General features: G+C 45.6%; 1 protein-coding gene across 1 annotated transcript in view; it reads right to left on the bottom strand.

Annotated features, from left to right (window-relative positions):
* The window catches only part of LOC124733746, a 194,415-nt gene that overhangs the window by 37,275 nt on the left and 142,809 nt on the right, over nucleotides 1-14,331 (bottom strand). Inside the window, exons 5-6 of the mRNA XM_047248528.1 lie at nucleotides 13,550-13,769; nucleotides 445-1,529 (exon numbers count right to left, since the gene is read on the bottom strand). Of these exons, the coding sequence (XP_047104484.1) occupies nucleotides 445-1,529; nucleotides 13,550-13,769 (1,305 nt within the window). The remainder of the gene's footprint in view (nucleotides 1-444; nucleotides 1,530-13,549; nucleotides 13,770-14,331) is intronic.

The following is a 14,331-nucleotide window of genomic DNA, read 5'->3' as shown; positions in this document are numbered from 1 at the left end:
GTCGCAGGTTCGAATCCTGCCTCGGGCATGGATGTTTGTGATGTCCTTAGGTTAGTTAGGTTTAACTAGTTCTAAGTTCTAGGGGACTAATGACCCCAGCAGTTGAGTCCCATAGTGCTCAGAGCCATTTGAACCATTTTCGGATTCGTGCCGGGGACCGGGCGGGGCACAACAGGGATACAAAGTGAATGTTTGTGGTCCGAGTTCACAGCAGTCCTGTCTACTGACAAGGCAATGAGTCGTTCCATGACCAAGTAAGTTTGGCCCGCACTGAGCCACGGAACCTAATAAATAATATATATCTGCCCTCTGTGTATCAACGACCCGGAAACTTGTAAATCTTTCGTGTCTCAGAGGCGTTCGGAAAGTTGTACGAAACAGATTTTAGTGATGCGTATCAGTCGGGTACATACATTTAAGTAAAGTGTTGGTAATCCACTTTACCTCCTATCTTCTCTTGTCGCAAGGCACGACAAGCCATCTCCCACTTCGGCAGCCGACACGAACTGGTATTCGCCTTCGAAGTTGAAGTCGCTAAAGTCCTGTGTGATGTTCATGAAGGTGACCGTGAAATTGACCTCCACGACGGAAGAGGAGAGCGTCTGCATCGGCAGCGGCTCCGACAGCCTGGAGCAGATACAGTCCCTGGGCAGCTGGACGCCGGGCCACGGGTACTCGGACACCCAGAGCTCGGCGACGGCGGCGGCGGCGGCGGCAGCGGCGCGGGCCGCGCGGCCTCCAGCTGGAGCCGGCCTGGCGCAGCGCCAGCGGCCGGTGCGCGGGTCGCGGCGCGAGTGGCAGGCGCGCTCGCCGAACCTGGCGCGCGCCAGCGTGAGGCGCACGCGCTCGCCCGGCGCCGCCTCGAAGCGCAGCACGCAGCTGAGGTTGTGCGCGCCGCCGCGGCCGTACAGGAAGACGCTGCGCGGCGACTGGAAGCGGCCGGCGCGCGGCGACAGCGGCGACGAGCGGAAGACGCGGTCGCAGGGTCCGGCCTCGGCGCCGGCGGCGGGCGCGCCCTCCAGCGACGTGTCGACGAACTCGTAGCGCAGCAGGAACGACAGCGGGAAGAGCGCGCTCGCCTGGAACGTGTCGAGCGTCAGCTCCGGGCCCGACGACACGTAGCTCTCGGGCAGCGCGCAGGGCCGCGTGTGGCGCGTGCTGTTGCTGAGCAGGCTGTGGTCGCAGAGGCGCGGCGCCTCCTCCTTGCAGAACTCGCCCAGCAGCTGCACCGCCCCCGCGCCGCCCCCGCCGCTGCTGTTGGTCACCGGGTCGAGCCGGCCGTCCCACAGGCGCACGCAGCCCGCCACCGCCGCCCCCGTGTCCCAGTCGGCGCGGTGGAACTTGAGGAACGACAGCCACACCGTCTCGTGACGCCGGCCCTGGAAGTGGTAGCGGCACGTCGTGTTGGGCGGCAGCGAGTGCTGCGGGCTCTCCACCTCGCCCCACGGCGCGTCGAAGCTCGTCAGCAGGAACTCGCAGTGGGCGTGGTCGCGCACGTAGCTATGCGACCGGGCATCCACCAGCACCACCTGAGTACCAAATTCCAGATGTCAGAAATCAAATCAATACCAGCTAAACATAACTGAACATAATTTTTTCTGCTGTGACATCTAGAACTGGATTATGTAATGTTCATGATGAAAACATCCGCTACAGTTGTACAATTTTTTATTGACTAATATCGTTATGCTACCAGGTTTAGGGACTGGTTGGTTGATCGAGGGAGGGGACCAAACAGCGAGGTCACCGGTCCCATCTGATTAGGGAAGTGTGGGGAAGGATATCGGCTGTGCCCTTGCTAATGAACCATCCCGGCATTTGCTGAAGAGATTTAGGGAAATCACGAAAATCAGGACAGCCGCACGTGGCTTTGGACCGTCGTCCTCCAGAATGCGAGGCCAGTGCGCTAACCACTGCACCGCCTCGACAGTTTTAGGGAATCAGCTCTATCTTCAGGTATATGTATAAATAGTAGGGCGAAGCGTACATGTCAAAGGTAATTTACAACGCACCACATCTGCTGTACATGGCTCATCAGACTGAATATCCAAATGCGCAGGTGCAAAAACCACTTTTCAACTTTAGCTGACCTAAGTCACCCTAACCAAGCAAGAGTTGGCACATTTGGGTATTCAACCTGATGCGCCATTTATGGAACATGTAGTGGCTCCTAAGTCAGCTTTCACGTTGACGCTTCGTGCGACTGTTCACAGATATACTTGGATGTGAGCTCCTGAAACCTGCTGATGTAGACGCTTTAGTCAATACATAATTTTACAACCGTAGCGGACGTTTTCGTCATGAAAAATGTTCTAAAATGTTCTGAGGTATTCAGCTGGGTGGTGACGTCCCACTTGTGCCGTTCATCATGAAGCTGACTTATTCCCATCTTCGTGTGGTCCTGGTGGTAATTGGAAACGACTTGACACGGCAACAAATCATTTTTCCGAAATACCGCACCACTTGGACGACGACACCTGGCTGCATACCCGGGAACTTATATGCCAGGAAATTTTACAATCACACAGGCCACATATTCATACTTAAAGTAATGTGTGACGTAGATTTGTGGTAAGGATGTATATTGCCCATTAACAGACTTCACGTAAGCCTGCAATACCATCACGGAAAGCAAATGGGACGTAGTAGAAGAATCAGGAAACGGTTTAATCCGATAAGACTTACTAGAACGCGGTTTAAGGAAACTAAGGAAGATTTGAAAGCAGGGAATCTGAATGTTTTAGCGCGGAGATGCGAGTGAAGCTGAGAGACTGCATGTCTCAGTCGCGTATGGCAGGGAGCACCCGTAAAGCAGCACCGGACAGAAGAGCTGTTAATATAAATTTCGAGGTTAAACAGTTAGCATTTGCCGATGACATCGTTCTGTCTCCAGAGGAGGAAGACAAACACGGCAGATAAGAGAGTTAATGTAGGAGGCACAGGAAGTGGATCTGAAGATTAATGAATAGGAAACGATCTGTTTTGTAGGAAGGAGGAAAGATGAAGAAGAAGTGGGGTTAACACTGGATACAAGATGCTCGTTAAGAAGACTGGATTCTTAAAATAACTAGGAGGCACTGTTAATTGGTATAATGACGTAACGTATGCAGAGAGAGGAATGTTTGGCGTGAATAAACCATTTACCGGTGAACAGTTAACAAGAACATCGAAACTTCGTATTTAGAAAGCAATTGTGCCTCAATATAAACACATAGTGACAAGATTTCGACACTGAGAAAGAAGACTGAGACGAAACCTTTGTGCACCAGTGTGTGAGTATGAAAGTTTCAGTGGAAGATAAAATAGGGAAGTGCACGCAATGTGCTATTTGCCAGATGAAAGAGCAGTAGTAAAATTCAGTAAAATTGAATGAGTGGGAAATGTTCTGAGAAGTCACAACTTAGGGTAACATTTCAAAGAAAAAAATTTTTCCAGTATTGGCGAAAACAAAAACATGTGCTTAAAATTAACGACCCAATCAAGTTCAGAAGATCAAATATTAGGATAAAGGAAGTACATGTCTATAACAAAACGACACCGAAAATTCTGAGAACTAAATCCGATAAAAGGGAGAGAATTTAGGTGAAACCATTTAGAAGTCTGGGCTACAAGAGATTGGTTATTAAATTCGTTGCCACCAAATGGAAACTGGCTGAACATTTTGAACGGAAAGAGAATCATTGAGGAAATCATAAAGAGATAACGAAAAGTAATGAGAAAAGTTCGGGGATCCGCTTATAGTGTAAACGGAATACGCAGAATTAGAGTAAATAAAGAAAATGAAAAGCAAACATACATTTATTCGGATATGAAATTACGCAGGCTCAAGTTCTACGGGCATATTAAAATAACGAAAACAACCGGATTAACTAGACAGGTTGTGGATTTCTACTATCATCACAGTAAAGCTAAAATTGAAATAGATCGGCGCGGAAAACAAGAGCTCAAGGAAACAGGAGGAACACAATGAAAAAAAAAAAAAACATTTAGGCGGAAAAATCGTGACTGAACACTTGGTTTGGCAGAATAACAAAAGAAGACGGAAGACGGCTTGGTATGACTAGTATAAAGGAGCCCATCATGAGACAACCCTAATTCTGGGGCTATATTTTATTTTTGACACATGGATTTATGCCGACAATTGTAAAAACGGCGATGGTACATTAGGCCTTACTAATGTAAAATTGTTACCTTCTAAAGAATACAAATTGATATTTGCATAAACCTAGGTAAAGAATTTCTTTATCCATTGCAACTGGTCGGCTGTTTATAATTTTATTGGAGCAGAATGTATTTACGTTTCCTTTGCGTCTCCCGCCTTTTCTATGATCTATACGCTCAAGAATTGTACAAGCACTGACAACCCTCTAATGATAAATCATTTGACGCTGTGTTGCGGTTCGGTCAATGTTAATTAAACTTCTTTGCTATTGTACATACTGAAAACAACATTAATTGACTATGTGTCATAAGGGTTACCTCTCTATGGTTACTACATTTCATTTCACAGTCAATTAGTAGAGTGTACAATTGACAATACTTGCAGTTTTAGTGATAACAGAATGTCGAGTCATTTCCCTGCGCAAGTCAGACTAAATATATTTATACATCCTCACCCCAACCCTCCATCACGTCCACACCTTACACCCTGGGGCTTGTCCTTTCGTGTTGGACAAGTACCTAGTGAGCTCTCACCTATCCTTTGACGTAATTCTCAAAGGGCAGCCACTGTTCGCCCTTTCATTTCTCCGCTGTCCGCTCTAGCTAGCGATACTACGGTGTGCCTCTACTGCACCGGCGCGCCACTGCGCAAACGACGGCACGGCTCGCTAGCGCCCCATGCGGGCCGGCAGCCCGCTCAGCGGACGACATCAGCATTCGGAAGGCGGCAGCCGCGGCGGCGGCGGCTCGCGGCGCCGGTGGCTTCTGGAGGCGGCGGCGGAGGCGGAAGCAGCAGGGGGTCGATACCCGCGTAAAGGCCTCCGGCGCGGGCCGCATGCATATTGCACGCGCCACTCTGCAGAGGGCGCGGTGCATTATTCACCCCGGCCGCGCTGCACCTGCAGGGCCTGCGCCGCGCTGCCAGTAATGCCTCGCCACACCTCTTGCGGCCGGCAGGGGCATCCGGAGGAGCAGAATGTGCCCACATACCGCCGTAATGGAAGACGTGCGTAGCAAATGGCTCCACGGTGTGCTCTGCCCTAACACGAGGCCAACGAGCTGGAGTCGAGTGCAGCCAGTCAACAAGAAGCTCAGCTTCTCGCGCGTAGGGCCAGCCGTCTTGTGACGAAAGTATGGCAGATACCTTAGTGTTATTATTCGAACATGTATCTCAACGCAGAGGAAGCAAACTGCCTGTAACACTTTACGCGGGCGAGGCAGTCAGCATGCCCATCAAGCTCGCTCGTTACTTGTGGCCTTGGCAGTTACTCGGGAGTAGGGTAGCGAGTAGGTCGTGGCTCGAGTACAAGAGCTAAAGAGCGAGGAGACCAGGTAGTAGTCGGCGTGTGATAATTAATCGCCTGCAATGAAAACTTCAAGCGTGACAAATACACATTTAGTGATGACATTTACACAAGGTACAAAAGGGTAATGCATTGGCGGAGCTGTCACTATACTTTTCTCAGACGTGATATAGGCCGCACGACGAGTCACTGAGCGAGGGATGGTAATTGGAGCTAGACGAATGGAACATTCCATTTCCGGAATCGTTAGGGTATTCAAAATTTCGAGATTCACAGTGTCAAGAGGGTGCCGAGAAGACGAAATTTCAGGCATTATCTCCCACACGGACAACGCAGTGGACGGCAGGCATCGCTTAACGACCAAGAGCAGCGGCGTTTGCATAGAGTTGACAGTGCTAACAGACAAGCAACACTGCGTCAGATAACCAATGTGGGACGTACGACTAACGTAACCATTAGGACAGTGCGGCGAAATTTGGCGTTAATGGGCTAGGGAAGCAGACGTCCGATGCGAGTGTATTTGCCAGCGGAACGACATCCCCTGGGCTCGTGACCATATCGACTGGATCCTGGACGACTGAAAAACCATATCCTGGTCAGATGAGTCCCGATTTCATTTAGTAAGAGCTGATGGTAGGGTATGAGTGTGGTGTTGACCCCATGGAGCCACGGATCCAAGTTGTCAAAAGGGCACTGTCCAAGCTGGTATTGGCTCTTAATGGTACGGGCTGTATCTATGTGCTGTGAACTGGGTCTTCTAGTCCCACTGAAACGGACATTGACTGGAAACGACTCCTTTCGGCTACTTGGAGACCATCTCAGCCATTCATGGATTTCAAAAAAATGGCTCTGAGCACTATGCGACTTCACTTCTGAGGTCATCAGTCGCCTAGAACTTATAAAACTTATAACCAATTAAACCTAACTAACCTAAGGACATCACACACATCCATGTCCGAGGCAGGATTCGAACTTGCGACCGTAGCGGTCGCTCGGCTCCAGACTGTAGCGCCTAGAACCGCACGGCCACTCCGGCCGGCCTCATGAATTTCATGTTCACAAACAACAATAGAATTTTTATGAATGACACTGCGCCACGTCACTGGGCCACAGTTACTTGCGACTGGTTTGAAAAAAATTCTGAACAATTCTTGCCAGTGACTTGGCCATCCAGGTCGGTAGACATGAATCTCATCCAACCTTTATGGAAAGCAATTGAGAGGTCAGTTCTAGCAAAACATCTTGCACCATATTTGTATGTTTTAGTGAGACTAAATTACGAAGCTATTTGCACATTATGTTGCATATTTCGGCCGTATTTTCTGGGATGGAAACAGCTCCACAACCAGTCCATAGTGTTGAAACCATTATCTTCACTAATGTGTAATGATTCTAAGAGTGCCCCTACTGCTTTCTGTAGAAATATCAGACACGTCTTACATCGTACCACACTTGGAAGTCTGAAGAACAGTATACAAACTGTGTATGGTAGTTGCAGCTCATGCGCTGTTGTGGGTGCGGGCGCCCCTGAGTGCCCACACCGCTTGCTCGCCGGCGCTGTCATCCGGCGGTTCCCCCACCACCTCTCTATTAAGATAACCCATTTGTTACCGATTCGTATTCGACAAGACTGGACTGTCTACTTCGTGTAGATAGTGTTGTCAGTGGCGAAATGTCTTTGGCGTTGCGTACATGGTGGGACAAGATTAGTCAGAGGAAAATGGATGAGGAGGAGTTAAGGTGCTCAAAACGAAAATCGGTCGGACCCCTACGTTTCAATCCACAGTGGGAAGAATATTAGTTTTTTATTGAAATTAAACCTGGCCCTCACTGTCTGTTCAAAAATGGCTCTGAGCACTATGGGACTTAACTTCTTAGGTCATTAGTTCCCTAGAACTTAGAACTACTTAAACCTAACCAACCTACGGACATCACAAACATCCATGCCGGAGACAGGATTCGAACCTGCGACCGTAGCGGTCGCGGGGTTCCAGACTGTAGCGCCTAGAACCGCTCGGCTACCCCGGCCGGCCACACTGTCTGTTCTGTAAAGCTATTTTGTCGGTGTGGAAGAAGTACAGAGTGAGAAATTCGTGATCACTTTGTTACCGATTTTATTCTGGAGCTAAAACAGGAAAGAGGGAAAGAAGAAAGTTCATATCCATATATATTTCTTGAAAATGATACTGCTTTTTATGAAGAATTCTGTGATTTTTTTCAGGAGACTTTATTTATTCCTTGCAATGCACTTACAGGAAGATAAGCACGCCAACGACAACGATGTTGTACTGATAGTGACCTGTCATACGGCTCTAAAATGGCGAAACAGTGCGTCCCTTCAGCGATGGAGAATTTCTCAAAGAGTGTCTTGTGGCTGCCGCAAAAGTTTTGGTCACGGATGCTTCAGGGTTAGAAAACAATTCCTCTTTCATGGAGAATAGATTGCAGACGCATCAAAGCTGTGGCGAAAGATAAGACTGAACACTTGGTTTTTCCCTCTTTGGTTTGACTATTTGCAGTAAGAATGAAGTCAGATGTAGGAGATATAAATATAAAAGAAACTTGCATACTTCGCTTACTTTCATCCTATTATGTCATATGTGGTCATATTCTGGGGCAAGTCATCAAACCGAGCAAAAGTTTATAGGGTGCAAAAGCGTGTGATAAGAAGAATTTGTGGTGTAAATTCAAGAACCTCATTTAGCAACCTGTTCAAGGAACTTTGTATTCTAACCACTGCTTCTCAGTATATTTATTCCTTAATGAAAATCGTTGCTAGTAATACATCTCTATTTCCAACCAATAGCTCAATACATAGTATCAATACTAGCAATAGGAGCAATCTTGATAAAGACCTAAAATCACTTACCCTGGTCCAAAAAGGGATCCAATATTTAGGAACATGCATTTTCAATAAATTGCCAGCAATCACTAAAAACTTGGTTTCAGATAAAACGCAGTTTAAACAAAGTTTGAAGACCTTTTTGATAGGAAACTCCTTCTACTCTAAAGATTAATATCTTAACACAGAAAGTTAAGCTGGCTTAAATAAAAACGTCTCTAAGCTTTCAATTTGACAACACTTGGTCACAACAGTCAAGATTATGTATTTTGCGTATGATAAATTTATTAATAGTGCATAACAATGTTTCATTCTGACAGCGTGTTAATTCTGTAAATATTAGCTGTTACAGTTCACCGCACTGTATACACCTATTTCGACAATCTCCTGATCAGCGTAATAAGTATTATATTAAAATGTTTTATTTTTTATGTTATACTTTCTGACAAGTTCCACAGCCACGAGAATCATCTTATTTTTTTGGGTCTATGGAACTAAAACTGAATCTAATCTAATCTAAACTAATAGATTGAGTGGATGTGTTTCAGATTGCACTATTTGTGAGAGGCGTTGACGCTGAGTTCAGCTTCTGGAGGAACTCGCTAATTTTGCGCCAGTGCACGATACACCTATGGACGACGACACAATTTCTTGCTAATGAAACGTTATTCACAAATTGTGACCTTTGTTGGGAAAAACTCTCGTTGACTGCACTAGATTACCTCCTGCAACGATTGGTCAATTGTCTGCTTTGATAAGGATCAGGATGAAAATAGAATTTAAACAGTTCTCAGTAAGATTACATGCGTAAAGATAACAGACGTTTAATAAAGAAAAGAATGTGTTCTTTGCTTATTATCTTATGTCTGAGTCGTAGTCGTGATCAGGAAATTTGGTGTTTTATTCTCTTTTTACTGCTCTCTGTACCGCCAAGCACTCCCCCCCCCCCCCCCCCACCTGTTTCTACTGAACTGGACAGACTTTGGTACCTTTCGTACCGTTTATAATTGTTGTCAAATTATGCAAAGTATTAATTTGCGGCGCTACAACACTACGCAGTGAAATATTACTTGCGGCCGGTGTGGCCGAGCGGTTCTAGGCGCTTCAGTCTGGAACCGCGTGACCGCTACGGTCGCAGGTTCGAATCCTGCCTCGAGCATGGGTGTGTGTGATGTCCTTAGGTTAGTTAGGTTTAGTTAGTTCTAAGTTCTAGGCGACTGATGACCTTAGAAATTAAGTCGCATAGTGCTCAGAGCCATTTTTGAAATATTACTCTTTATTTGCTTCTTTGTCGCTGTGTTGGGCCTCTATCGAACTACAGTCGCTCAACCTCTTTTATGTCGTCTGCTGTTGTTTTTTAAAAGTGTGAAGCTACCTTTAGTTTTTCGAAAGGATTTGGAAGTGTCAAGAGAAAAAGCGTGAGCGGGCATAAGTTAGAAAACAGATTAACGTACGCTCAGAAGAAAGTCGAACATGAAGTGCGAACTGGTTTCAGAGGGACATAAATCAAATAAAATTTCGCTCACATATAAGCACAGGAAAACAGCACGGCTGCTTTGCAACCGAACAGTTGACATGCGAAGTCCCATGTGACGTGATCGCTCATAAAATCACGCACAATAGCTTAAGTTTAATTGCTTTTCTCCACAACACACTTGTTACAAGCTAACTATTCTTACTTTTTCATTCGATGGCATTTTTGTGTAACACAAGATTGGTCTTTAAGGCTGCTTTCGTTGACAACAACACATGGAACTCCCAGAGATACTATGAATGTGTTATTTCTGTCGTTAGTACTCATTGTATTGTTGTACTGCAATAATCACGAGATTGCGATGAATACGAACGTGGCCGCAGGTGGCCTCGCGGGAAACTCAAGCGCCCTGCTGTGCTGTCCTCATTGCTAACCGCTCAAGTTAGTAAAATGTTCTTTACATTACCCCACGACCGGTTCCGGCTTTGAAGTTGAAGCCAATTTCTAGTTGATTCTGAAAAATATAGAAAAAGGAAAAATGTAGCTTATACTGTGCTGTTATGAAGCAGAGTCAAATAATTACGATAGTAGAAAACATCTTAGGGAATAAACGGTATGTCATATTTTGATGCACTGAAATATTGACAACCTTTAACATTAAAAGGAATAATATTTTAACATGTTCGAAATATTAAACTGTATGCTTTACCAATGAAAATCCGTTCCGTTATTGGTAGCTTCGTGTAAAGGCAATTTCGTAGTTGCACTTCCGATGTTAGTAAACAAGGTCTTCTTTTTGTAAGCTGTACACGTTGCGTCCACACTGCAGTCCATTGTTTTCTAACTTATGCCCGCTCACGGTTTTTCTCTTGACCTGCACGCACCGTCCTGTATTAACATCTCATTAAATATAAACAACTACTCTTAGCGTTTAGCTGGTAAAACATTCAATTCAAAACGCCGAACCATCAAAATAACATTTATTTTAATGCCAAAGCATGCTATTACTTTTATTTTGTCAGAACATTCAGTTTATATGATAATGAAACGCCTATCTTTTTTCCAGCATTACTGTGCTCATCACTTTATTATCCATCCGACTTCTACTTTCATAATTATTTGCCTTCGTTTCACCACAGCACAATATACACTCTATAGTCATCTTTTTCTGGATGACCATCTTGGGTACTTATAAGCCGCTTCAGCTCGGTTTAGTGGTTAATTTTTAGATCACTACCACTTTCGTGACACTAAAAGCCACATCTTCAGGTAAACATCTGTATAAACAATGAAAGTAGAAGCAATAATAACCCTGAGACATCCACTGATATGTTAATTTTCTAAAATCAATTTTTAAGTTTTTAAAACTAAAAATAAACTATTAATAAGTTTTACATTAGAATATTAAAGTATTTGCACTCACTTAGCTAAAGCATCAGATCTAAAAAGCTCGGTAGTTTTACTCGTTGTCTGTTGGAACAAAACACCATTACAATGCGATATGTCGTGGAATAATACACTCGGATTCAAATCCAATGTGGTGGATGGGTCCTAAAAATATTGTACCATTGGGATCCTTCGGTAGAGCGAAATTAATGAAAAACTATTAACACCTAACTTGCGGCTGTCATGAAAAACCAAGAAGTGTTGCAATAAAATAGAGGGATGTTCAACCTGGATCAAACTCGTCACTATAGTGTAATTTTCTTAGGACCCATCCACCATGTTGGATTGGAATCCGTCTGTTTTATCGAATGACATACCACCTTTTACCAGTATTTTGTTCTGACGGACAACGAATGTTGCGTACAAATTTCCGAGCTTTTTAGTTCTAATGTTTTAATTATGTTAGTGCAAATACACTATGTGATCAAAAGTATCCGAACAGCCCCAAAAACATACGTTTTTCATATTAGGTGCATTGTGCTTCCACCTACTGCCAGATACTCCATATCAGCGACCTCAGTAGTCATTAGACATGGTGAGAGAGCAGAATGGGGCGCTCCGCGGAACTCACGGACCTCGAACGTGGTCAGGTGATTGGGTGTCACTTGTACCATACGTCTGTGCGCGAGATTTCCTCACTCTTAAACATTCGTAGGTCCACTGATTCCGTTGTGATAGTGAAGTGGAAGCGTGAAGGGACACGTACAATACGAAAGCGTACAGGCCGACCTCGTCTGTTATTGAAAGAGACCGCCGACATTATGTGTAATAGGCAGACATCTAACCAGACCATCACATAGGAATTCCAAACTGCATCTGGATACACCGCAAGTACTATGACAGTTTGGCGGGAGGTAAGAAAACTTGTATTTCATGGTCGAAGGGCTGCTCATAAGCCATACATCACGCCGGTAAATGGCAAACGACGCCTTGCTTGGTGTAAGGAGCGTAAACATTGGACGATTGAATAGTGCAAAAACGTTGTGTGGAGGTCCGATGGCAGGGTATGGGTATGGCGAATGCCCGGTGAACATCATCTGCCAGCGTGTGTAGTGCCAACAGTAAAATTCGGAGCCGATGGTGTTATCATGTGGTCGTGTTTTTCATGGAGGGGGCTTGCACCCCTTGTTGTCTTGCGTGGCACTATCACAGCACAAAACTACATTTGTGTTTTAAACATCTTCTTGCTTCCCACTGTTGAAGAGCAATACGGGGATGGCGATTTCATATATCAACACGATCGAGCACCTGTTCATAATGCATGGGCTGTGGCGGAGTGGTTACACGAAAATAACATGCCTGTAATGAACTGGCCTGCACAGAGTCCTGATCTGAATACTGTAGAACACCTGTGGGATGTTTTGGAATGCCGACTTCGTACCAGGCCTCACCGATCGACATTGATACCTCTCTTCAGTGCAGCACTCCGTGAAGAATGGGCTGCCATTCCCCAAGAAACCTTCCAACACCTGATTGAACGTAGCCCAGCATTACCTATGGAAGGCGCCACGAACTTGTAACTCATTTGCAGTCAGGTGTCCGTATACCTTTGATCACATAGTATATTTTAATATCCTCATTTGAAAGGTTTAATTGTTTATTTATTTTTTTAAGTATTTATAAGTTATCTTAGAAAATTAACAGGTTAGTGGATGTCTCAAGCTTGTTATTCCTTCTTTATTTATTGTTATTCAGATGTTAGCTTGAAGATGTGGCCTTTAGTGCCATTAAACCCGTAGTGATCGAAAAACAAAGAACTAAATGCAGCTGAATGCGTTTACTAATACCCTAGATTATGCACGATGCTTGCTTACACATACGTTGTCAGTTTCGGATTCTATTAGAAAATGGCTTCCATACTGCAGCTGACAGCACTCGTGGAGTGAAATAAAGTGCTTTTTAGTAACTGGAATTGTTATTCGTCAATTCAGTTTGCAGTTGAGAAGCAGCAGCAACCTTCTCTAAACAAAGAGAAAGTGATAATTGCCCGCATCTCGTGGTCGTGCGGTAGCGTTCTCTCTTCCCACGCCCGGGTTCCCGGGTTCGATTCCCGGCGGGGTCAGGGATTTTCTTTGCCTCGTGATGGCTGGGTGTTGTGTGCTGTCCTTAGGTTTGTTAGGTTTAAGTAGTTCTAAGTTCTAGGAGACTGATGACCATAGATGTTAAGTCCCATAGTGCTCAAAGCCATTTTTGAAACTGATAATTATATACTGTGTTGCTTTCAGTGGAGGTGTTTGCAGGTATAAAACTCCATCGTCAGGTGTGAGGTGCCTGCATTCAAAACGCCTGCAGCGTTACTTCGTGGCAGCTCGTGCGCGGTACCTGCACGTCCAGTTCGAAGCCGGGCAGGTAGCTGAGCGGCACGGGGTGGAAGGGGTTGTCGTAGGGCGAGGTGTGGAACTCGAGCAGCATGTTGGGCCCGCTGCTGACGATGTCGGGCACCGCGTCGCCGCCGCACAGGCGCACCAGCACCGGGTCCGTCGTCGACGAGCCGTCGTAGACCGTCAGGTAGTCCTGCACCACGTTGCACTGGTCCCACACCCTGCAACACACAGCCGTCTGTGAAACACTGGGCTCCAAGTGGCACTACACAGCATCCATCCCTACATTCATCAGTCACGCTATTATTCATAGGAACTACTGTGCCATAGACTTGGAATATCATCAGTATTCAGAATGAGATTTTCACTCTGCAGCGGAGTGTGCGCTGATATGAAACTTCCTGGCAGATTAAAACTGTGTGCCGCACAGAAACTCGAACTCGGGACCTTTGCCTTTCGCGAGCAAGACCTCTACCAACTGAGCTACCCAAGCACGACTCACGCCCCGTCCTCACAGCTTTACTTCCGCTAGCACCACGTCTCCTACCTTCCAAACACATTCTCAGCTCGAATGTAAAAAGTTTTCTTGAGACCGAGAATCTTATGTACATGAATCAGCATGATTTAAGAAAGCTTCGCTCGTACGAAGCTCAGCAAGTGATATACTGGGAAATATGGAGGAAGAACAGCAGGCAGATCTCATGTTTCCAAATTTCCGGAAAGCGTTTGACACTGTGCCTCATTGCAGGCTGTTAAAGAAGGTACGATCATATGGAATAGTTC

This window comes from Schistocerca piceifrons, chromosome 1, assembly GCF_021461385.2.
Source record: "Schistocerca piceifrons isolate TAMUIC-IGC-003096 chromosome 1, iqSchPice1.1, whole genome shotgun sequence".
In the NCBI taxonomy this organism is placed as follows: Eukaryota; Metazoa; Arthropoda; class Insecta; order Orthoptera; family Acrididae; genus Schistocerca; species Schistocerca piceifrons.
Note: the sequence above shows the minus strand (reverse complement) of the source record. Positions and strands in the feature narration are given on the sequence as shown.